At 52.1% G+C, this 23,099-nt stretch overlaps 1 protein-coding gene across 7 annotated transcripts in view; it reads right to left on the bottom strand.

Moving 5' to 3' along the window:
* The window catches only part of SEMA6C (semaphorin 6C), a 30,113-nt gene that overhangs the window by 2,026 nt on the left and 4,988 nt on the right, over nucleotides 1–23,099 (bottom strand). Inside the window, exons 1-19 of one of the 7 annotated variants that reach the window (XM_030824573.1) lie at nucleotides 13,080–13,331; nucleotides 11,014–11,063; nucleotides 9,108–9,279; nucleotides 6,251–6,365; nucleotides 5,913–5,976; nucleotides 5,700–5,756; nucleotides 4,905–5,006; nucleotides 4,591–4,681; nucleotides 4,261–4,380; nucleotides 3,989–4,077; nucleotides 3,125–3,342; nucleotides 2,712–2,843; nucleotides 2,274–2,426; nucleotides 1,854–2,027; nucleotides 1,426–1,572; nucleotides 1,062–1,139; nucleotides 881–936; nucleotides 667–711; nucleotides 226–321 (exon numbers count right to left, since the gene is read on the bottom strand). In XM_030824573.1, the coding sequence (XP_030680433.1) occupies nucleotides 226–321; nucleotides 667–711; nucleotides 881–936; nucleotides 1,062–1,139; nucleotides 1,426–1,572; nucleotides 1,854–2,027; nucleotides 2,274–2,426; nucleotides 2,712–2,843; nucleotides 3,125–3,342; nucleotides 3,989–4,077; nucleotides 4,261–4,380; nucleotides 4,591–4,681; nucleotides 4,905–5,006; nucleotides 5,700–5,756; nucleotides 5,913–5,976; nucleotides 6,251–6,365; nucleotides 9,108–9,225 (1,855 nt within the window). In that variant the 5' untranslated portion in view covers nucleotides 9,226–9,279; nucleotides 11,014–11,063; nucleotides 13,080–13,331. Of the gene's footprint in view, nucleotides 1–225; nucleotides 322–666; nucleotides 712–880; nucleotides 937–1,061; nucleotides 1,140–1,425; nucleotides 1,573–1,853; nucleotides 2,028–2,273; nucleotides 2,427–2,711; nucleotides 2,844–3,124; nucleotides 3,343–3,988; nucleotides 4,078–4,260; nucleotides 4,381–4,590; nucleotides 4,682–4,904; nucleotides 5,007–5,699; nucleotides 5,757–5,912; nucleotides 5,977–6,250; nucleotides 6,366–9,107; nucleotides 9,280–11,013; nucleotides 11,064–13,079; nucleotides 13,332–23,099 lie in introns of those variants that run through there. The other 6 variants (XM_030824572.1, XM_030824574.1, XM_030824575.1 and 3 more) reach the window with 6 other exon arrangements.

Raw genomic sequence — 23,099 nt, 5'->3', positions numbered from 1 at the left:
CCTGGGGATTCCCCATCCCACTTCTGGCCCCTGTAGCCATGCCAAGAGCAACTGCCAAAAACTGCTCGTGCAGGAGGATTCGGGGCTGGGATGCCCAATTCTGGGGAGGGGAGGCTCCAAACAGGCGTTAGTGAGCACCAAACACCAGTCAGTGAGGGGCTTAGAACGCTCCGAGAATCAGCAGCCCCACACTTCACTCCTGTCCCTCCCAAGTAGCCCCCTTACCCCGAGTGTGAGGTCCAAGTGTGGAAGACTGGGGCCGGGGGTGGGCATCACTGGGGGGACTGGGGGTCCCAGGGGAAGGGCCAGGACCCGGAAGCACTGGTGGCAGAGACCAGGTCAGAGCCAGTGAGGCTCTTGATCTCTACCCCTGACACCCTTCCAGGGGTCCTTCCTCCCTCCTGTGGAACCCAGGAGTCCAGAACGCCAGCCTCTAGTTTCTTCTGGGCCTGGGGAAGGGCTCATCATGCAGGACATTGATTTATTTGTTCAAAAAGTACCCTACTGTGTGCCAAGTACTGAGCTACATGCTGGGTATCTGGAGGATGCCGACCCTTTTCCGATACTCCCAGGGTATTCAGAATGCTGCTCTGCTGCTGCCACAGGACACACACTCAGTTATGTGGGCTGAGCAAGGGAAGGTGAGATTGGGACAAGAGGACTCACCATAAGCAGAATCCCCAGGGCCAGCCTGACTCCCAGTAGCTCCGTCTATGAAGAGGGGACAGGGTGAAGATGGGGGGAAAGAAGCTTCATGAAGAACTGATGGGGTGACTGTGCCACAGAAGGAGAGGACAAAAGCCTAAGCCTGGGATGGTGTCTGTGGCCATCATGGCCATGTGCAGCTTTGGCTGCAACCGCAGCCACCTCTTCTGTTTACCTTGGCAGTCACCATGCTCCATGGATTCCTGGTTCCCAGCCTGATCCACATCAGTCCTAGAAGGAAAACGAAGTGGCTCTAGAATTCTGTACCTTGTCCCTATCTCCCACTCTGGCCCTCAGCTTGCTCTCTTATTGGTGGGGAATTTTATGCTCAGGAAACCCAGGGACCCATCACTTACCCACCAGGTCCCCTGATGTCCACACAGCCCCTAGAGCTATGCCATCCACAGTATGGGTCCTGAGAAGCCAAACAGCTCCTAGGGAAAACGGAGGTGTGTGAGGCTGGATCCCTTTCTACTCCAGTCACTTTCCATTCTGCTGCCTCTTCCCACCCTGGCTTACAGGAGGCTCCCAGCCTCATTCTCTCCTGTCCACCTCAGTCTCTCCACACCCTGGTTGCTGCCCACCTTCAGAATGCTTGAGGTACCTAGGCACCCCGCAGCCATCCCCTGTGTTTTCCTGCCACCCCAAAGACCTGTGTTTCTGTGCTCTTGCTGGCTGGGGAGCTTGCCCACACAGGGCCTGGCCTCAGGCCCCTCTCACCTCTGACAGGCCCCATGCCGGGCACACTGGCTGAGAGGGAGGTAGACAATACAGCCAGAAAAAGCCACAAAGAGCCTGTGACCCTCAGTGTCCAGCTCCAGCCCTATGATCCGTCGTGCTGTTTGGGCTGTCCGCTTCCCACTGCACCTAGGGTGAGGCCAGAAGGAACCAGAGATGGACAGATGAGGCTACCTTTTCCCTGAGTGAGTGGAAGAACAGAAAGCGGGGAGGCACACAAGCAACTGAGCACAACCCATGGAGCTGCCCCGCCCTACCACACTGTCCAGTCTTCTTGCCAAGCCTGTCTAGCCCAGAGCTACCACCCTGCAAAAGCCAATGTTGATGTTTCCAACCTATTCCCATATCTGCAGCTGCCACCTTCCATCCCATCCCTGCTCTGCAGGGGGCCTGCCCTCCAAAGGCCTCACCGCGCAGGGCTGTAGGCATCAATCTCTTCCAGGAGGATGGGCTCAGGTCCCCTGGATCGCCCACCTGGGGGCAGCACCTTCAGCACTGTCCCATCATTGGAGCCAAGGAACATGACTGTGATGTTACTGTGGGGACCAGCCATGCCATCCACAGCTACTTGGGTCAGTAGGGCCCTGGAGGAAAGAGCTTCAGGTCAGGGAACCTGTCTAGCAGAAACCTGAACATTTCAGGGAGAGCCCAGCTGTTCTGGTAGCTGTGCCTGTGCCCTTCCCCCAGGCCCCAGGGTTCCCTTCTTAGCTCTCTCCCTTCTGCTTTCCCAAGTTCTTCCTCACACCAATGCGGTTTACCTTGTTGGGTCAAAGAAAGAGGAGGGTGGCTGAGAACAGGGAGGCAGTAGTCAGTGTTTTTCAGCCCCATACCTGCTAGTGAGAGTGAGTAGAGGCTGATGGGTAGCAGGTGGTACAGCGGGGTCCAGCAGCGGGTGAGCCTTGATGAAGGTCAGGACATCATCAGGGAGGTCTCGAGAAGAGGAGAACAAGGCAGCTCCCCCTACTCCTGCACAAGATCCTGGCCTGGTGGGTGAATGAGAAGGAGCTGCCTTGGGACTGGGAGCTGGAGCTTAGTTAAGCCCTGTGCCCCCTACTGCTCCCAAACCTGACTGGAAAGCCTTGCTCCTCCTCCACACAGACACTCATAGCACTGTTCCCCTTCACTGCCGCAGCTCTTCGGCCCCACTGCCACCCCACTATAGCTTCCCACCCTGAGGCCTTGGACATCTCACTACCTCCTCACAATCCCATCTTGGGGGCAGACGCTGCTTGCTGCTGCCCCCACAAAAACCACTCCATCCTGGGTACCTGGGTGAGGGGACTCTGTCTTCAGACACAGGAGTCCAGGCCCCATCCAGACTCCTCTGCTCCTTGAACTTGCCCTCAAACCCACGCTCAATCTCATCCAGGTAGAAGGCGCAGACGGCAGAGCCAGGGATGCTGGAGGAGCCAGAAAAGATGCAGGATAGGTGCTGAAAGGAACTGCACAACTTCCCCCAGGAAGAAGTGGTGGCACCCTTCATACCACGTTAAGAGGTAGAGACTGAGGAGGTGGGGCAGCCACTGGGTGCCACACTAGGAGAAAAAATGGTGGGCAACACAGCAAACTGGCTTTGCTCGGAGGTTCCCTTAACTGCCCCATCAGTAGGCTGTGAAAGGGGAGTTTGGAGGCTGGTGAGGCAGGGGACAGATCGGGTCACACTAGTCAGCCTAGTACCAACCTATTGGTCTGGGTGGTGAAGACCCCAAAGAGAGCAGAGCGGCCATGCAGGTTCACAGGCCCAGTCAAGGCCTGTAAAACGTCAAAATAGAAAGTAGAGTCCCCAGGGACAGAGCAGTTGAGCCGCAGCTTCAGGAAGGATGTCCAGTGGCGGTCCAAGGCCCGAGGCGAGCCGCCCATGTCACGTTTACATACTCGGGCTACGCGGGAGAACTGCACCTAGGGGAGGAGAGTGGAGTAGACAATGGTGAGACAGACCCACAGGGCCAGCTGCGTGCAAGGAGTGTGGTGAGTGAAGAGCACTAAGGGGCTGGGCGCAGTGGCTCACGCCTGTAATCCCAACACTTTGGGAGGCTGAGTTGGGTGGATCACGAGGTCAGGAGATCAAGACCATGCTGGCTAACACGGTGAAACCCCGTCTCTACTAAAAATACAAACAAATTAGCTGGGCGTGGTGGTGGGCACCTGGAGTCCCAGCTACTCGGGAGGCTGAGGCAGGAGAATGGCATGAACCCAGGAGGCGTAGCTTGAAGTGAGCCAAGATCACACCACTGCACTCCAGCCTGGGCGACAGAGTGAGACTCCGTCTCAAAAAAAAAAAAAAAAAAAAAAAAAAAGAGCACCAAGGGAGCAATGTGAGGGGCACAGTGAATGAAGGGTGTGGCATGGTAGGTCAACTTGGGTCAAGGGTGAGGGACAAGCAGGATGTGGGGGCAGAGGGCTTGGGGCTATTCCAAGTTGAGGGGTGAGAGTCCAGGGGATTGCTTTGTGGAGATTATGGTCAGGAGCTCTCCTCCCACTCAGACTGGCTCCTCAGGATCCAGCAGAACCCTCCAGCTACCCACCCTGATGCCCACCTCCTTACCCTCCCCAGCCGAGCATCCTCCACAGAGACCTCGCGGAAGAAGAAGTAGACATGGTCTCCATGCTCCAAGGCATGGACAAAGTGTGGCTCTAAGATGGGGAATGACAGGAAAGGGTATAGAGTATCTGTACCTGCTCAGAAGCTCCTGGCCCCACACAGCTCTCCCCACTGCATACATACACACTACCACACCATTTGCCTGCTTCCCGCCACGGTCCTCCCTCTGTGCCTCCTCCCCAATAACAGTCTCCTTTCCCCAGGCCCGCCCTGACCTCGGAGCCACTTGGAGTCGTACTTGGCAGAGCGGAGTGGGGGCTGGGGCCCAAGGCTTCTGTAAACTACAGCATCACTGGCCTGGAAATCCGCAGCTGTGGCTGAGTACAGGCTGCCCTCTGGAGGGATGGGTGGAGTGGGGTCAGGGGAGGGCTCAGGGATCTGTAGCCTGCCTCTTCTTGGGCCTCCTGCACCCCTACCTAGGCCTGGCCCTGGCCCCTACTTCAACCCTCCACTCAGGGGAATGGGGGAAAGACCCACTGGGAGAGGAGCTAAGGTGGGAGCTCCCTCCAGCCACATGCTTTCTTCTCACATGCCCAGTTGCACACCTGCAAAGATGGCCACGTTGGACTGGGTGGCATCAAAGGGGCATCGAGCCTGCCCACTCAGTTCCTCACCCTCCTGCTGCAGCGAAGTTATCTGGGGGCAGAGGGAGCAGATGCCTAGAACCTTTAGGGTCTTGGAGTCTGGTTCTATAGCCTATTCCCTCATGTCCCGTTGCCTCCTCCCCAGCCCCTCTGGACCCTTGCATTCTAGGCACTCCCATTCCCCAACCCCAGTCCCTGGTCCTTTCCCATCAAACCGATAGCCCATCTTGGGGTCCCCCCAACTCCCATCCTAACCCCCACCCTCTCTTTTGTACCCCATAGCTGCGGCACACAGGGCTGAATGAGTTCGTTCCACAGGCAAGGAGCGTCTGGGAGTCCCAGGGAACAAGAACACGAATATAGTTGTAGCACTCGTCCTAGAGAACCCAAAATTCTAGGTCAGTGACAGAGGGTCCTGGGACTGAGAACAGGAGGTAATAGAAAGGTAGGCTTACAGGGAGGGCGCGGTGGCTCACGCCTGTAATCCTAGCACTTTGGGAGGCCAAGGTGGGCAGGTTGCCTGAGCTCAGGAGTTCAAGACCAGCCTGGGCAACACGGTGAAACCCCATTTCTACTAAAATACAAAAAATTAGCTGGGTGTAGCAGCATGCGCCTGTAATCCCAGCTACTTGGGAGGCTGAGGCAGGAGAAATGCTTGAACCGTGGAGGCGGAGGTTGCAGTGAGCCGAGATCGTGCCATTGCACTCCAGTCTGGGCGACAGACTGAGACTCCGTCTCAAAAAAAAAAAAAAAAAAAAAAGAAAAGAAAAAGAAAGGTGGGCTACTCCTCTTGAGCCCAACAGAGCAATGTGAGATAAAGTCCCAAATAAGCTGTTTGCCGGCCCTCTGGCCTTCTGCAAATCCTTTGGCCTCTCTGAGCCTCACTTTTCTTTTCTGTGAGGCATGTAAGAGAAACTGAAAATCAGGAATTCTCTTTCCTTCTCATTTTCCCCTGTGGCCTGGGATGGAAAAAGTATGCAGGAAATTGGGCATAGTAGAGGACCAGTTGGACAGAGACTGGGGGCAAAGTAGTCCTCTCCTTCCCTCCACATTCTAGTCTCACTCCTTACCGTCAGCTTTCCCCGTACAGCACAGTTCTCCACATCTTGGCTTCTCCATGTTAGATACTGAAGGGATAAGTTGAAGAGGGAAAATCATGGGGCAACTGGGTTCCCTCCTCACATTATGGCTCCTTTTGGATTCTTCTTCCCACCCACCTGACCCCCATTGACCTTTCCCAGCCTCATCTCCACGTCTGCACCTCATCCCACACAGCCCCTCACCTTGTTGGGCACCAGCCCCTCCCCTTCTTCTTGGGCTTGAAGATCGAAGGAGAAAACGTGATCCCTGAAGGGGTAGGTAAGGAGGGGTCAGAGCCTAGTCAGGGCACCCCACCTTACCCACAGTCAGCTGTTCAGGGACAAACAGTGCAGACCTTTTGGCCCTCCCCTTCCCCCTTCCTCCATGCCTTGGCATTTGTGCTCTGGGTCCAAGCATGTCCACACCCTGTGGCTTGTGCACCTGCATGTGTCCCCTGCAAGATGCTACAGTGGCCATACAGGTCCCATGTCTGCCCAGGAGCATGCATGTCTGCCCCACAACTGTGCCACGGCCAGTTTACCGGGCAGCCACTAGCAAGGTCCGGTTCAAGGTCAGGAATTTCTGAAAGTCCAGCCCAAGTTCTGCAGCCACAGCATCATCCTCCAGGCCCCGAAACCAGGATGATGGGGAAGTACCTAGAGGACACAGAGAGATAGGGTTCTGAGGATACCACAAACTTCCCCAACACCCTCTCCAACCAGATGAAACCCAGCAGTGGACACAGTGGATGTGTGAGGTTAGAGTGCCCAAAAGCTATTCTTAATACCAATAACACTGAGTACTTAATCTCTGCCAAACACAGTGTTAGCACTTTACACGCATTGTCTTATTTAATACATGGTCCTATGAGGTAGCTTTGGCCCCATTTTACAGATGAGGAGCCTGAGGCTAGAAGCCATTTAGGAATTTGCTCATTTAGCTGGGAAGTGGCAGGTATCAGGATTCAGATCCAGGTCTGTCTGCCTCCAGAGTTGAGCCTAGTCCCTTCTTGGAACTGCCTTAGGGCTAGCAATTTCCTTTCACTCCCACCTTGTGCACTGTCCCACTGGAGCATTTATTCACTCCGTTTCTCCCAGCCCTCTGCACCCTCCCCTCAAGGCTCTTCATAGGCCACCTCAGCCCTCCAAGATTTCTTTTTTTTTTTTTTTTTTTTTTTGAGATGGAGTCTCGCTCTGTCGCCCAGGCTGGAATGCAGTGGTGCGATCTCGGCTCACTGCAAGCTCCGCCTCCCGGGTTCACGCCATTCTCCTGCCTCAGCCTCCTGAGTAGCTGGGACAACAGGCGCCCGCCACCATGCCCGGCTAATTTTTTGTATTTTTAGCAGAGACGGGGTTTCGCTGTGTTAGCCAGGATGGTCTCGATCTCCTGACCTCGTGATCCGCCCGCCTCGGCCTCCCAAAGTGCTGGGATTACAGGCATGAGCCACCGCGCCCGGCCAGCCCTCTGAGGTTTCTGCCTCCTCTGACCACCCGACCTCCAGCATCCACCTGGCCTGATCGTGGTGGAAACCACAGTCATCAGTGGTCAAAGGATAGCCAGAGTTCAGGGATAAATGATTTAACATTTATAATGTGCTCTGCTGGGAGCGGTGGCTCACACCTGTAATCCCAGCACTTTGGGAGGCCGAGGCAGGCAGATCACAAGGTCAGGAAATCAAGACCATCCTGGCTAACACGGTGAAACCCCATCTCTACGAAAAATACAAAAACAAAATTAGCCAGGCGTGGTGGCGGGCACCTGTAGTCCCAGCTACTCGGGAGGCTGAGGCAGGAGAATGGCGTGAACCCAGGAGGCAGAGCTTACAGTGAGCCGAGATCGTGCCACTGCACTCCAGCCTGGGCAACAGTGCAAGACTCCATCTCAAAAAAAAAAAAAAATTATAATGTGCTTGGAGCTGCTTCTAGCACATAGGAGTGTTTGCTATTCTTATATATCCCTCAACAATTACTCCCAGTAACCCAACTGCAGTTCCTCTATCCTTAAAATTACTCTAAATCCTACAAATATAACAGGAACTGCAAATAGATAAAGGTTCTTCTCAGAAAAAGTGGGTTTATGCTTTCTATCATGGTGGGCTTATTGGTGGTACCAGTGGTAGCGAGGCGAGTAAGAGGTGTTGGGAACCACTGAACTAGTATTAGACCTTCTCTATGTAGCTAAGAATAACAGCAAACACATATAAAGCATTTACTTTGTGCCATACAGTGTTCTCAGCACTTTACATGTATAACCTCATTTAATCCCTAAATAATTCCATGAGGTAGAAGACTGTTTTGTTTTTTGTTTTTTTGAGATGGAGCTTAACTCTCGTTGCCCAAGCTGGAGTGAAATGGCACGATCTCTGCTCACTGCAACCTCCGCCTGCTGGGTTCAAGCAATTCTCCTGCCTCAGCCTCCCAAGTAGCTGGGGTTACAGGCACATGCCACCAAGCCTGGCTAATTTTTTGTATTTTTAGTAGAAACGGGGTTCCACCATGTTAGCCAGGCAGGTCTCGAACTCCCTACCTCAGGTGATCCGCCCACCTTGGCCTCCCAAAGTGCTGGGATTACAGGCGTGAGCCACCGTGCCTGGCTGACTTTTTTTTTTTTTTTTTTTTTAAAGAGATGGGGTAGGGGGTTGCAGGGTGGGATGACTCTGGCTGTGTTGCCCAGGCTGGACTGCAGTGGCTATTCACAGGCGCCATCACAGAGCACTACATCCTGGGCTCAAGTGATCTTCCTGCCTCAGCCTCCTGAGTACCCCCCACTGGCTCAGAATACTATTATATTCATTTTACAGCTGAGGAGACTGAGACAAAGAAAGGTTAAGTAACTTAACTTAACCAAGGTCACACAGCTAGTGAGCAGCTTGGCAGGGATTCAAACCTGCTAAGGTTTGGTCTAGCTGAGAGTCCATGTTCTTTTTTTTTTTTTTTTTTGAGACGGAGTCTTGCTCTGTTGCCCAGGCTGGAGTGCAGTGGCACAATCTCTGCTCACTGCAAGCTCCGCCTTCCGAGTTCACACCATTCTCCTGCCTCAGCCTCCCGAGTAGCTGGGACTACAGGCGCCCGCCACAATGTCCAGCTATTTTTTTTTTTTTTTTTTTGTATTTTTAGTAGAGACGGGGTTTCACCATGTTAGCCAGGATGGTCTCAATCTCCTGGAGAGTCCATGTTCTTAACCTCCATGCGATGCTGCCTCTAAGTGAAGAAACCAGGCCCAGGGATGAGAAGCAGCTGGCAGGAGGTGTCAGCTCACTCTACCTGTTTGCTTCTTTTGCTGGTCTGGCTGTTAGCTTCCTTGAGGCTGGGAGCCTTCCTGCACCTTGCCTCCCACACAGGGGGTCTCAGTCTCTAATTGTTCACAGAGATGGGGCAAGGTAGGTACTGGGCACTCACCTTGAAGGTCAGAGATCAACAGAGGGAGGGGGTCCTGGGGAAAGGCGGCCTTATTACGGGGAAGTGAGAGCAGCAGCAGCAGTAGCAGCAAGGGCATGAAGTGGGGGGCACGGGGCATCCTGTGCGGGGCGGCTCAGGCCCCAGGGGGTGCCCCCTCACCCATAAGCCGGCCCTGAAAGGGGAGACAGGGAAAAGTGGGGGAGGAGCCAAGTTCCCTCTACCCTGACGCAAGCCAGCAGGCTCCTCTCCTGGTCTATCCCCAGAAGACCCTGTGGGGTGGGGGAAAAGAACCCTCTCTCCAGCACTGCCCCAGTCCCAGCCAGCTGTCATTGTCACTCAAGGCCCTTCCCTCTGCAACTGGCCCAAACTGGCTGGTGTGAGGCCTGCATGCATGACCCCAGGTAAGGACAGGACACACCCACCCCCATCTCAGCCTTCTCACTCAGCTTTTCCTCTTCTCTCCTGACTGGGTCTGGGACATTCAGTAGGTGACACCTCCTGGCCCCCCTCTTGCTAACCCCTTCTCAGCTATAATTAGAGACTGAAGCCTTAAAATTATAAATAGTGACTCCTTGGCACTGGGAGGAGGAAAAGGGCACCATGTCTGACTCCCCCTCCCTCCCAGACCCCCACGGCACCCTGGGAGCAATGCAGGAACTGTGCCTAGGCGGGGGCAGCTGTGTGGCTGACACTGTCGTTTCTAGAGTTGAGGAAGACAGAGTTGGGGGAGGCAGCCTAGAGGTCACTGTGCTGGTCTAAGCTCATGCTTCGGGGGCCCTTCCCACCGCTAGGGAAGAACTGAGTAGGGAGGAGAGTTGGTGGGGGGGACTGTCTTCGCCAAAAATGAATCTGCATCAAAGCCAGATCAGAGGCTAAATTTAGCTCTGGCTGCAGCTGTCTGCCCGACCACTGTGCCACCCCCTCCAGGCTCTCTAGCCCCCTGCTCCTTTCTTGGCTCCTAAGAACCAGTGCATGTACTTGAGGGGGGAAGAGCAGACCCACCCCCTATGAGAAGCCAGGGGTACAAGGGACTAGTGAAGCAAAACAGCTAAAGGTGCCCCTATTTCCCTTCCTTCCCTCATCCGCCGCCTCTGAAATTAAAATATAAATTATTCAGTGACAGGCAGGTAATTGTAGCCCAAAGTCCAAGAAAAGATGGATATGGTGGAAGAGATGGTGAGACAGGTCTCCTTCCACCCATCAGCCTCCCTCAGCCAAATGACCCTGGCTGGGGCCCACAGTAGGAGGTATATACCAGCTTCCTGCCTTCCCCTAAAATTGAAGTGAGGGACTTGGTCAGCTCCAAAAATCAGGTCAAGAAGGGTGAGACTCATTTCTTTTGTGAACAGATAACTATCCTTCACCAATGCTTAGTTGCCCATCCCACCGTGTCCCCCAAAACAGACCCTAAGCTTCCACACCAAGCCCCCTTCCATCTCCCCAGTAATTCTACTCTCCCAGCCAGGACCCAAGTGTCCCCCCACCCCCAATCCAGCATCACTGGTGGGGAGGCTGACGTCAGGTGGGGCCCCAAGAGAGCTGAAAAAGGGAAAAGAGTAGGAACACCTAATGATGAGCCCCCTTCCCCAGGGGCAGAGTAGCAGCTAGCTAACGACCCTCTGGTGTTGAAAGGCTGGGCCTTCCTCCTTCCCCCGACATGTTTCCGGATGCTGTTGTTCCCAGGGGAAGAGAAAGGAAGAGAAAGGGACATAGCTTGTCTCTCATCCTCCCCAACCTGCTCTCCCCACCACCCCCCTGCCTCCAAGTTGCCCTGAGCAACTGTTATCTTCACCCTGGAAACAACTTTGGTCTCTGGCAAGTGTGGAGAAGAGCCAGCCCCTCTTCCTGCTTCCTGCTCATGCCTGTTTCCACCCCCTGCCCTCAGGAGCTGCTGCCCTTTCCTTACCTGGGGTGGTGACTCCTGTGGGAGCTTGAGGAGGATAGGAAACCTCTGACCTGATAGAAGACAGGACAAAGGAGGGAAGAGACTGCATTACACTCCCCTTACCACATCCCTTACAAGTAAATGTAAAAATTCAAGAAAAGTCTGCTGAGGCTTGGGTAGGGGAGATGCTGCCTTGAAAATGGGAGGGGGCTGATGACACTTCTTAATAGTTTGGTCACAAAGGTGCTGGTGGCTTCATGCCCAGAGATGTAGGGGAAGGGGATGGCCCCTTTCTAGAAACTCCTAGAGCCACAGGGCCACCCTTGGCAAACGGGGTCACTGGGAGAGTTTGTGGGGCATGGCGACCACTCCCATGTTAAAGCCCTCAGAATCCAACAGCCTTCTTAGCAAAAGCGCCTTAGCTAGGGACAATAGAGGCTAATTTGCATCTCATTTACATGCTCTTCATTTCCAGGCCAAATGATCTGATAGCAAGCACCCTCAGCCCTTTCCTTCCTCCCTGAGAGAGCAGGCTGTGCCTCCCTTCCATCCAGTCTACACACACACACACACACACTCACACTCACACCCCACTTCAGGCTGGATTAGTCCAGCCTCTAAAAACACTTGGCTGGCCTTTGCATTGGCCCTCTAGACTCAACTATGATACACCTTTAAGAGGGCTTCTTGTAGCTGTTTTTGGGGAGCAGCATCTGGTCAGCTCCTCAACTCCTGGCCTGGAGAAAAGATCACTCTGCTCTGGAAGAATCCTAGCTGCTTCACACCCCCCATCTGAAGCACATGGGAGAGACCTGGCCGACTCTCCCCTTTCCAGATCCTCCCCTTGCTGGGAAGAGGAAACAGCCCTTCTCTCTCCTGGCCCCGAAGCCACCTCTGGGGAGTGGCTGGGGTCATAGCCACAGTCTAGCATAGAGCTGTGGAAGGGATGGAGAAGGGGAGATTGGGCTGGGGACAATAGCAGGAAGCCTTTGGGCTGGTCGCCCGTCCCAGTCCACTTTCCTCAGAGGGAGCAGGGTCGCGCCAAGGAGCCTGTGGAACCGGTGCTTTCCTTTCTCCAAGCCATTTCCCCCACTCTTAGCTCTTAGCCCCACACTCAGCACCTACCCTCCTTCCCACCCAACCCCCAACCAGGACAATCCAGGTGTCCAGAGCCTCGAAAGAGGTGGGCCTAGGGCCAGGGGCTCAACGTGTCTCCCCTTCACTGGATCCGGGGCTCCGAGGAGGGGCCGGTAGCAGAGTCTGGGCCGGGACCGGGTCCCAGAGCCACGTTAGCGGGAGGAGGGGCTGGAGGGGCCTGCAGGCGCAGACGGAGAGGGGATGGGAGCGGGGGTTGGGGAGCAGAGGCGGGTCTCCCAGGCCAGGGAAACAGGGCCAGAGGCTGAGAACCAACGAGGGCGGGCCTGTGGCCGGCGCTCAGTGGGGTCCGTGGGCTCAGGAGGCAGTTGCCAGCTCGGATGACCTCCTTGGGAGACTTCAGTCTAACAAAGCCCCGGGCCGAGCGGGCTGAAGGAAGGAGATAGGCGCTGGGACCGATGTTGCTCGGGGGCCCCATTCGCCGCCTCTTTGCACGAGCCAACCCTTCAGAGGGTGCTCAGATTCCGGCTTGCACAAGGACAGAGGAGCACCCATGACACAAAGTCCGGAACGATGCGCCCCTCTTCCCATCCCTTCAGGGGCGTCAGGAGGGTCTAGTTCTCCGCGGGTCTCGGAGCCCTAGTTTCCCTGCCGGGAAAGCAAGGGGCCAGGTTTTCCACCCTTTCTACGGTGCGCGCCTCAAATAATCTCTTTTCGCGCTTCCCAGTCCAGCGGGATGCGACTCGACGAAAGCCCAGTTGAACGAGGTGCCCAGACTCTGCTCCCACCAGTACAGTTACGGGGCTCGGCCACTGTCCCTCCTTCCTCCCTGCACCCCGATTTCGTTGACCCTCTCCGTCAGCCAGGCACACCGGGCGCCGACACCCTCCCTGGTACCCTAGCGCTTCAGAAGCTTGCCCCCCGCCGGCCGCGCCCTCCTGCTCCCTCCCCGCCTCCCCGCCTCCCCGCAGCCCCTTCCCTGCCCGGGGTACTTGCTCCAGGATTCGGGTCAGCGGGATCGAGATCGCCGCGGACGGCCAGCAGCCACGCGCTGCGCTGAGTTCGCAATCCGTGGTTGTGCTCAGGCGAGATGCGATGAGCGTCCGAATTGGATAGTGCTTGAGTTTGGGTTCCGGGGTGCTATCGGGAGAGCCCTGGGTCCGAGTCCAGCCGCGGATCCGCGGAGGAAAACAATGCGACCGCCCGGGGCTCTGGGCTCGGCCCCAGTGGCCCCGCCCGCCTCCCAGCCGGGCCCACCTCCTGCCCGCCTTTGGGTCCCCGCGACTAATCCCGCCCTCGGAGGGCGGCTAGACACCGCCTTCTCGTCGCCTCTCCGCCAATAGCGCCGGCCGGGGAGGGGCGCCAGGAGAGCCAGGCCGGGAGGCTGCACTGGAGACCAGAGACAGACGCGAGATGGAGAGACCCACGGACGGTCGCCGACACTGGGCAGAGGAAGAAATACATACAGAAGCAGAGACCGGCTGGCACAGGAGAGGCTCTGGGGAGAAATTTTACAAGAGAGGAAGAGGAGCTGGGAAGAGAAAGAGACAGGAAACCTGGGAGCCTCGCGGGGCTGGGTTGGGCTGTCAGAGCCTGCGCGATCCGTCCTCCCTTCCCCTCCTATACGGCTTGGGCGACCTTGCTCCCGAAGGCGCATCCCGCATCTCCCTGACTCTGCCCCCAACTCTCTGTTGCTCCTCTCTATGCGTTTTCCCTCTGTCTCCTTATTTCTCCCCGTAGGCCTCCTCTGGTTCGTCCTGACCCCGATGAGGAGGCCTAGCATGCGCGTGGGGGCTGGAGGCCTGGGAAAGGAAAGGAAGGTGTCAGCAGGAGGTTTCCCTTGTTTCCATGATCTCCTCCCCTCCCACCTCTACAAAGCAGCATGAGTTTGGGCCACTATGGCAAGAACTAGCTAGCAGTCAGGCTGTTGGGTAATGGAAGAGGGCAGGTGAGAGAGGCTGAAGCCAAAACAGATGTGGAAATCAAGACTAACTGACTCAGAGAAAGACACAAAGAGTAGCAACGCTAAGACCTGATAAAGTAACCCACACAGCCATCCTGCCCCACAGACATATGTCCCACCTTTCCTCAGAGGACCCTGACATCCCTCCAAACAGCAAAACTGCCCCTTCTCCCTCCCCACACTTCATAAAGCCCCTGGGAATGTCAGTGAGGAGGAAGAATAAACTACTACAGACAGGATTGCTTGGTACCTTGGTATTGCCTGGTAGGATTCTTCTCTATGTGGGGCTGGGACAAAAGACATTCTCAAAATTCTCCAGGAAAGTGGGTGGCCTGGGAGACACTGGCATTCTCAGATAGTTTTATCTGACTGAACACTTCTACCCACATCTTGGACTCTGGACTAGAGGAAAGGAGGGGGAAGGGGTTTGCCACTTTAGGCCAGCCTTAACTGGACTGTGATCAGGGAGGGGAGTATCAACAACTAGGCTAAGCCCCACAGCGAGTACGCAAGAGACCTAAACATACACACACATGTGCACACGCACACACAGAGAAAGAGCGAGAGACAGAGAGACAGAGATTTAAGGCCAGGTGAACCAGTAAGATGAACAGTAACTCAGTAAAGTCAGATCTAAAAAAATAGAAGAAGATAAACAGGGACAATATCTACACAGGATTAACGGCCGAGGGATCTTGGGTCCAAGGCAATTCAGCAAACTGTCAGACAGTTGGGGTTGTTTTAAAGGCTGGAAAGAAATTTTCAGAGAAAGACACCTCAAAATATAGAGGCACTGTGAGGTTAAAAGAAATCTTAGCTCCTAGCACAGGGTTTAGGTACTCAGATACATGCTTATTGAATAGATTAGTGAGTGGGGATTAAGGTGTAATTCATTTAAAGTTTTAGGACCCAGCTCGAATCTCAGTTCAATCCAATAAGTATTAAACACTTACTTGAGACACAATCTACTACACAATCCACTGTGGGTTGCGGTTGCAGACTTTAAGAAAATGATAATATATTTGAATTAAAATAAGATTTGCACATACTAAACTATTAAAAAGTCTAAACTATTAAAAAGACAGTACTAAATATTAAATATTTAATAGTACTAAACTATTAAAAAGACAACACCAGGTCTCAAAAGAAAAGCTACGTTGAACATAAATTTCCAAATGTGCAAAGAAGACAATAAATATTCTCCGAAGACTGCACAGAAAGATGCTGGATACATTTTATCATGGAGGACAGGAAAACTTTGGTGGGAGTTGGCTTGGTGCAAAAGAAGAAAATGTTCCCGAGGGACACAGCTTCAGCAAAAACTTTTACTTGGTGAGCAAGGAGCCTGCAGCATGGATAACAAAAAGATCCTGTGAGGCTGGTGTATGGGAAAGGCACTAGTTAGGAGCAAGGAGAGGGAAAAGGAGAAGACAAATTACAGGAGGCCTGGAATGCCTAGGTGAGCTGGTTAAAATCATCTGACAGGAGTAGGATGTCATTTTAAATTCTTGAAAAAGGGTGCAACTTGTCTTTTTTTTTTTTTTTAAGCAAGAAGACAGAGACCTACTAGCAAGAAAATAGGTTTAAAGGTGAGGGGAGAGGGACAATCAGACAAGGGTGATGGGAACAGGTTTAGAAAGAAATACATGAATCTGAGAGCTATTTTGAAGGACAAATCATAATGACTCTCTTGGCTGGGCGAGGTGGCTCACCCCTGTAATCCCAGCACTTTGGGAGGCCGAGGTGGGCAGATCACCTGAGGTCAGGAGTTTTGAGACCAGCCTGGCCAACATGGAAAAACCCCAGCTCTGCTAAAAATACAAAAAAAAAGTAGCCGGGCGTGGTGATAGGCACCTGCAATCCCAGCTACTCAGGAGGCTGAGGCAGGGGAATTACTTGAACTCGGGTGACAGGAGATTGCAGTGAGCCGAGATCATGCCACTGCACTCCAGTCTGGGTGACACAGAGGGAGACTCTTTAAAAAAAAAAAAAAAAACCCGCTCTTCTACTCCCTTACTGTTTTGAAGAAAATCACACAGTCCTGGCCAGGCGCAGTGACTCAGACCTGTAATCCTAGCACTTTGAGAGGCCAAGGCGGGTGGATTGCCTGAGCTCAGGAGTTCGAGACCAGCCTGGGCAACAATGGTGAAACCCTGTCTCTACTAAAATACAAAAAATTAGCCAGGCATGGCGGCGTGCGCCTGTAGTCCCAGCTACTCGGGAGGTTGAGGCAGGAGAATTGCTTGAACCCGGGAGGCGGAGGTTCCAGTGAGCTGAGATTGCACCACTGCACTCCAGCCTGGGCAACAGAGCGAGACTCCATCTCAAAAAAAAAGAAATCACACAGTCCCACGAATTGGATTGGAAAAGCACTCTCTTCCAATCCCCAGGGAGCTATTTCAAACTTCCTCCTTGTTTTGCAAGTTCCTTTCCTTACCATTTCCTTGTTCATCTCAGGAAAACCCTCATCCGTCTTCAGAGAAAACAGAGATAATAAAGTGAGAATTCCACCAACTTTTTGCTCCCTACAGATATACTTAGCTGCATCATGTCTCTCTCATCCTAGTGAATGCCATCCATATCACCTGTCGAAGGTTCACCTATGACTTTACTATAAGTTGTATGCAGTCCCTGGTTGTCTATCTTGCTCAACACTGTATCCTTTCCTTGTAGCATAGTGCCTGCACATAGAAGGTATTAACTTAAAAAAAAAAATAGAGGCAGAGTCTCATTGTGTTGCCCAGGCTGGTCTTGAACTCCTAGGCTCAAGTGATTCTCCTGCCTCGGCCTCCCAAACTGCTGGGATTACCGGCGTCAGCCACCATCCCCAGCCTTAACCTGTCCTTTTCTACTGATATTTTCCCCTTAGCATATACACATGCTCAAGTAATTCCCATGATTAAAAGGAAAACATTCCAAACTTTCTCTTGATCCTTGTCTGCACCCAGTCATCACTCAATTTCTCTCTTCCCTTCATAACTAAGCTTCTAGAGTTACCTATACTTGCCATATCCATTTTAATGATTCTCATTCTCAATCATTTTAGTTTTTATCCCCATCAGTCCACTGAGATTGCTCTCATTAAGGCCACCAATGACCTCCTGGTCACATTGAATGAACAACTCTTCAGTCTTTATCCTTTTGCCCTCTCTGTGCCATTTGACCTGTTGACTCCCCCCTCCTTGAAATGCTTTCTTCTTTTGGCTCCTGAGGTCCCTCTTTCTCTTAACAGAGACTAGGGGCTTAATAAATATGTATTTTTAATGAATGGATAGTTTCACTTCTATTAATATGGCTTTTCTTTTCTTTTCCTTTTTTTTTTTTTTGAGACGGAGTCTCGCTCTGTCGCCCAGGCTGGAGTGCAGTGGCGCAATCTCGGCTCACTGCAAGCTCTGCCTCCCGGGTTCACGCCATTCTCCTGCCTCAGCCTCTCCGAGTAGCTGGGACTACAGGCGCCCGCCACCACGCCCGGCTAATTTTTTGTATTTTTAGTAGAGACGGGGTTTCACCGTGGTCTCGATCTCCTCACCTCGTGATCCGCCCACCTCGGCCTCCCGAAGTGCTGGGATTACAAGCGTGAGCCACCGCGCCCAGCCTTCTTTTCTTTTTTTTTTTTTTTTTTTTTTTTTTGAGACAAAGACTCACTCTGTCGCCCCAGGCTGGAGTGCAGTAGCATAATCTTGGCTCACTGCAACCTTCGCCTCCTGGGTTCAAGCGCTTCTCCATCTCAGCCTCCCGAGTAGCTGGGATTACAGGGCGCCCACCACCACGCCCAGCTAATTTTTATGTTTTTAGTAGAGACAGGGTTTCGCCATGTTGGCCAGGCTGGTCTCAAACTCCTGACCTCAAGCGATCTGCCCACCTCAGCCTCCAAAGTGTTGGGATTACAAGTGTGAGCCACCATACCCAACCTAATATGACCTTTCTTAGCCTTCTCTGACCTCTCTAAATGCTGGTGTTCCCTATGGTCATGCCCTTAGCCACCTCTTTCTTTTCTACCCATTCTCATTGGTCAAGATAATCCGACAATGAGAACAGTTACAAAACCAACAGTTACAATAAACCGTTTTTTTTTTTTTGAGATGAGTCTCCCTCTGTCACCTAGGCTGGAGTGCAGTGGCTCACTTGGCTCACTGCAAGCTCCGCTTCCTGGGTTCACGCCATTCTCCTGCCTCAGCCTCCAGAGTAGCTGGCACTACAGTCGCCTGCCACCACACCCAGATAAATTTTTTTTTTTTTTTTTTTTTTTTGTATTTTTAGTAGAGACGGGGTTTCACCGTGTTAGCCAGGATGGTCTCGATCTTCTGACCTCATGATCCGCCCGCCTCGGCCTCCCAAAGTGCTGAGATTACAGGTGTGAGCCACCGCGCCCGGCCACAATAAACTGTTTATATGTTGCTTACCATAAAATCTAGGTGTTCAACTCAGGTCTTTCTCCTGAGTTCTAGACTCATGTATACAATTGCTTATTGGATACTTCCATTTGGATTTTTCATGTTTACCACTTAGTCTAAAGATAGGAAGTAGCCAGGCGTAGTGGCTCACGCCTATAATCTCAGCACTTTGGGAGGCTGAGGTGGGCAGATCACCTAAGGTTGGGAGTTCAAGACCAGCCTGACCAACATGGAGAAACCCCATCTCTACTAAAAATACAAAATTAGCCGGGCATGGTGGTGGGCGCCTGTAGTCCCAGCTACTCAGGAGGCTGAGGCAGTGGAATTGCTTGAACCCGGGAGGTGGAGGTTGCCGTGAGGCAAGATCGCGCCATTGCACTCCAACCTGGGCAACAAGAGCGAAACTCCATCTTAAAAAAAAAAAAAAAAGACAGGAAGCTTGTCTTTTATCTTTTTATCCCCAGCACTTAATCATAATGCCTGGCATACGGTAAGTAGAGGAAGAAATAAATGCATCAAAGATTAAAAACAAACAAACATCCTACGGCTCAGAGGAAAAACAACAACAACAACAACAAAACAAGCCAGGTATGGTGGCTCCTTGTAATCCCAGCACTTTCGGAGGCCGTGGCAGGCGAATCATGAGGTCAGGAGATCGAGACCATCCTGGCTAACATGGTGAAACCCCGTCTCGGTTAAAAATACAAAAAATTAGCTGGGCGTGGTAGCGCGCGCCTGTAATCCCAGCTACTCAGGAGGCTGAGGCAGGAGAATCGCTTGACCCTGGGAGGCAGAGGTTGCAGTGAGCCGAGATCGTGCCATTGCACTCCAGCCTGGGTGACAGAGTGAGACTCCATCTCAAAAAAGTAAATAAATAAAAATAGGACAGGCATGGTGGCTCACGCCTGTAATCCCAGCACTTTGGGAGGCCGAGCTGGGCGAATCATGAGGTCAGGAGTTCAAGACCAGCCTGGCCAACATAGTGAAACCCCGTCTCTACTAAAAATACAAAAATTAGCCGGGCGTGGGGGCGTGCGCCTATAATCCCAACTACTTGGGAGGCTGAGGCAGGAGAATCACTTGAACCCTTGAACCCGGGAGGCAGAGGTTGCAGTGAGCCAAGATCACGCCACTGCACTCCAGCCTGGGCGACAGTGTGAGACTCGATCTCATAAATAAATAAATACCCAAAACAAAAAAAGAGTAAAAGCTGTGAACTATCTCTAGCTATGTCAGGCTGACTTACTTGACTACTTTAAATCACACTAAACTTACTCTTTCTGAACTGATATGAGAGTACTGATCTTAACCATGGTAAAACCTCACCTAAAACAAACATAGGACTGTTCCATCCTGAATACTTTTCCAAATAACTGAAGTTTATCCAACTAAGTGCAAAATATCTTCATTTTGCTTCAAAGTAGAAATTGCTCAAAAAAGTACTATTCATTTCCTGTAGATTATACAGTGGAAAGAGCACCATTGAAAGTCACTGAGACTTAGCTAGATTCATCTCTGGAGTATGGCTTTGGATAAACTACTTATCTCTAAGTCTGATTCTGTCTTCTGTAAGTGGACATACTACCTTCCTGCCTACTTCTTTATTTTTTTTTTGAGACGGAGTCTCGCTCTGTCGCCCAGGCTGGAGTGCAGTGGTGCAATCTCGGCTCACTGCAAGCTCCGCCTCCCAGGTTCACGCCATTCTCCTGCCTCAGCCTCTCCGAGTAGCTGGGACTACAGGTGCCCGCCACGACGCCTGGCTAATTTTTTGTATTTTTTAGTAGAGACGGGGTTTCACCGTGGTATCGATCTCCTGACCTCGTGATCCGCCCGCCTCGGCCTCCCAAAGTGCTGGGATTACAAGCGTGAGCCACCGCGCCCGGCCTCCTTCCTGCCTACTTCTTAGGATCAAATAAGATCCTGTAGGTGAAACGTTTTGCAAATTCAAAAGTGTTTTGCACATTTAAGATACCATCATTTGGCCAGGGTACACAGTGACTCACTCCTGTAATCTCAGCACTTTGGGAGATTGAGGCAGGAGGTCTCTTTGAGTCCAGGAGTTCGAGGCTGCAGTGATCAGTATGAGCCACTGTACTCCAGGCTGGGCATGATAGCAAGACCCTATCTCTAAAAAAAATTTGTGGCCGGGCACAGTGGCTCACGCCTGTAATCCCAGCACTTTGGGAGGTCGAGGTGGGTGGATCACAAGGTCAGGATTTCGAGACCAGCCTGGCCAATATGGTGAAACCCCGTCTCTACTAAAAATACAAAAAAATTAGCCGGGCGTGGTGGCACATGCCTGTAATCCTAGCCACTTGGGAAGCTGAGGCAGGAGAATTGCTTGAATCCGGGAGGCAGAGGTTGCAGTGAGCCTAGATCGTGCCTCTGCACTCCAGCCTGGGTGACAGAGCGAGACTCCGTCTCAAAAAAAAAGAAAAAAAATTGTTTTTGGCCGGGTGCGGTGGCTCACGCCTGTAATCCGAGCACTTTGGGAGGCTGAGGTGGGTGGATCACGAGGTCGGGAGTTCAAGACCAGCCTGGCCAAGATAGTAGAAACCCTGTCTCTACTAAAGATACAAAAATTAGCCAAGCATGGCAGTGGGTGCTTGAAATCCCAGCTACTCAGGAGGCTGAGGCAGAGAATCAGTTGAACCCGGGAGGCAGAGGTTGCAGTGAGCCGAGATCGCACCACTGCACTCCACCCTGGGCGACAGAGTGAGACTCTGTCTCAATTAAAAAAAAAAAAAAGAGAGAGAGAGAGAAAATAAAAGACTTCCCCATGAATGAAGTAAATGAACATTATAACATGTGACTCCTATGTTACTACCATTTTCCCCTCATATCCTGGTTCTTGGATATGTTTTGACTTTATTCTTTCAGCACATTGACCACAGTATGTGCCAAGCACTGTGCAGACACTAAAACAATCTGAGCTCAGTGGGTAGACAGTTAATAAAATCACAAATTACAGACAGGCGCTATGGCTCATGCCTGTAATCCCAGCACTTTGGGAGGCCAAGATGGGCAGATAGCTTGAGGCCAGGAGTTCGAGACCAGCCTGGCCAACATGGCGAAACCCTGTCTCTACTAAAAATTCAAAAATTAGCCAGGTGTGGTGGCAGTGTAATCCCAGCTACTCGGGAGGCTGAGGCAGGAGAATCACTTGAACCTGGGAGGCAGAGGTTGCAGTGAGCTGAAATCACATCACTGCACTCCAGCCTGGGTGACAGGGACAGAGCAAGACTCTGTCAAAAAAAAAAAAAAAAGAAAGAGAGAGAGACAGAGAGAGGAAGGAAGGGAGGGAGGGAGGGGAGTTTGAAGCTGGAGAGGAAAACAGGTAAAGACTAGGTAGCAGAATTCTGAATCCAGAAGTTATTATTGTATTTGCATCTTCTTATATTTTTATTCCCTTTATTCTTTTTCTTTTCTTTTCTTTTCTTTTTTTTTTTTTTTAGAGACAGAGTCTCTCACTCTATCACCAGGCTGGAGGGCAGAGGCACGATCTCGGCTCACTACAACCTCTGCCTCCCTGGTTCAAGCAAATCTCCTGCCTCAGCTTCCCGAGTAGCTGGGACTACGGGCGCGCGCCATCATGCCCAGCTAATTTTTGTATTTTTAGTAGAGACAGGGTTTCACCGTGTTAGCCAGGATGGTCTTGATCTCCTAACCTCGTGATCCACCCGCCTAGGCGTCCCAAAGTGCTGGGATTACAGGTGTGAGCCACCACGCCCACTGCAGCCAGTGGAGACAGGGTTTCACCACGTTGGCCAGGCTGGTCTCAAACTCCTGACCTCGGGTGATCCACCCACCTTGGCTTCCCAAAGTGCTGGGATTACAGTCATGAGCCACCGCGCCCGGCCTGGAGCAACTTTTTTAAAGTTTGCCATGATCTGATCTTTTTCCTTCTTCACTTATCTCTCAAACAACTTACATTCCAGACATAAATCACCACTTCCTGAGAATGTCGTGTATTATGTTTTTTTCCCACATGTGCTTATGCCGTCCCCATCATCTGGGACCTCTTCCCCATCTCTGGCTATTAAGTAGTTGAATTTATCTTTCCAAGTCTACCTCTTCAGCCCTATCATAATTAAGCTTCTTTACTCTCAAAATTATTTAAATCCCCATTAAAGTTAATGGCATTGTTTGACTAGTATTACTGTTATTTATGTTTAAGCTTATCTCCCTGGCCAGATTCCCCATAAGATTCTTGATAGCAAGTGTTTTTGTCTCATTCAACAACTGTGACTTCCAGGATGGGTGCAGCGGCTCACGCCTGTAATCCCAACACTTTGGGAGGCCAAGGTGGGAGGATTGCTTGAGTTTAGAAGTTCAGCCTGGGCAACATAGTGAGACCCTCCTCTCTACAAAAAAAGGGAAGGCTTGGTGGTGTGAGCCTCTGGTCCCAGCTACTTGGGAGGCTGAAGTAGGAAGATCTCTTGAGCCCAGGAGGTCAAGGCTGCAGTCAGCTGTGATGATGCCACTGCACTGTGGCCTGGGTGACAGAGCGAGACCCTATCTCAAAAACAAAACAACAAACAAACAAAACCCAATTTTGACTTCCCCTAATTTTTGTATCCCTTTATCAGCTACAAAGCTCAGTAGGCCCTGCAGGGTGCATTGGCTCACACCTGTAATCCCAGCACTCTGGGAGG

This window comes from Nomascus leucogenys, chromosome 12, assembly GCF_006542625.1.
Source record: "Nomascus leucogenys isolate Asia chromosome 12, Asia_NLE_v1, whole genome shotgun sequence".
NCBI lineage: Eukaryota > Metazoa > Chordata > Mammalia > Primates > Hylobatidae > Nomascus > Nomascus leucogenys.
Note: the sequence above shows the minus strand (reverse complement) of the source record. Positions and strands in the feature narration are given on the sequence as shown.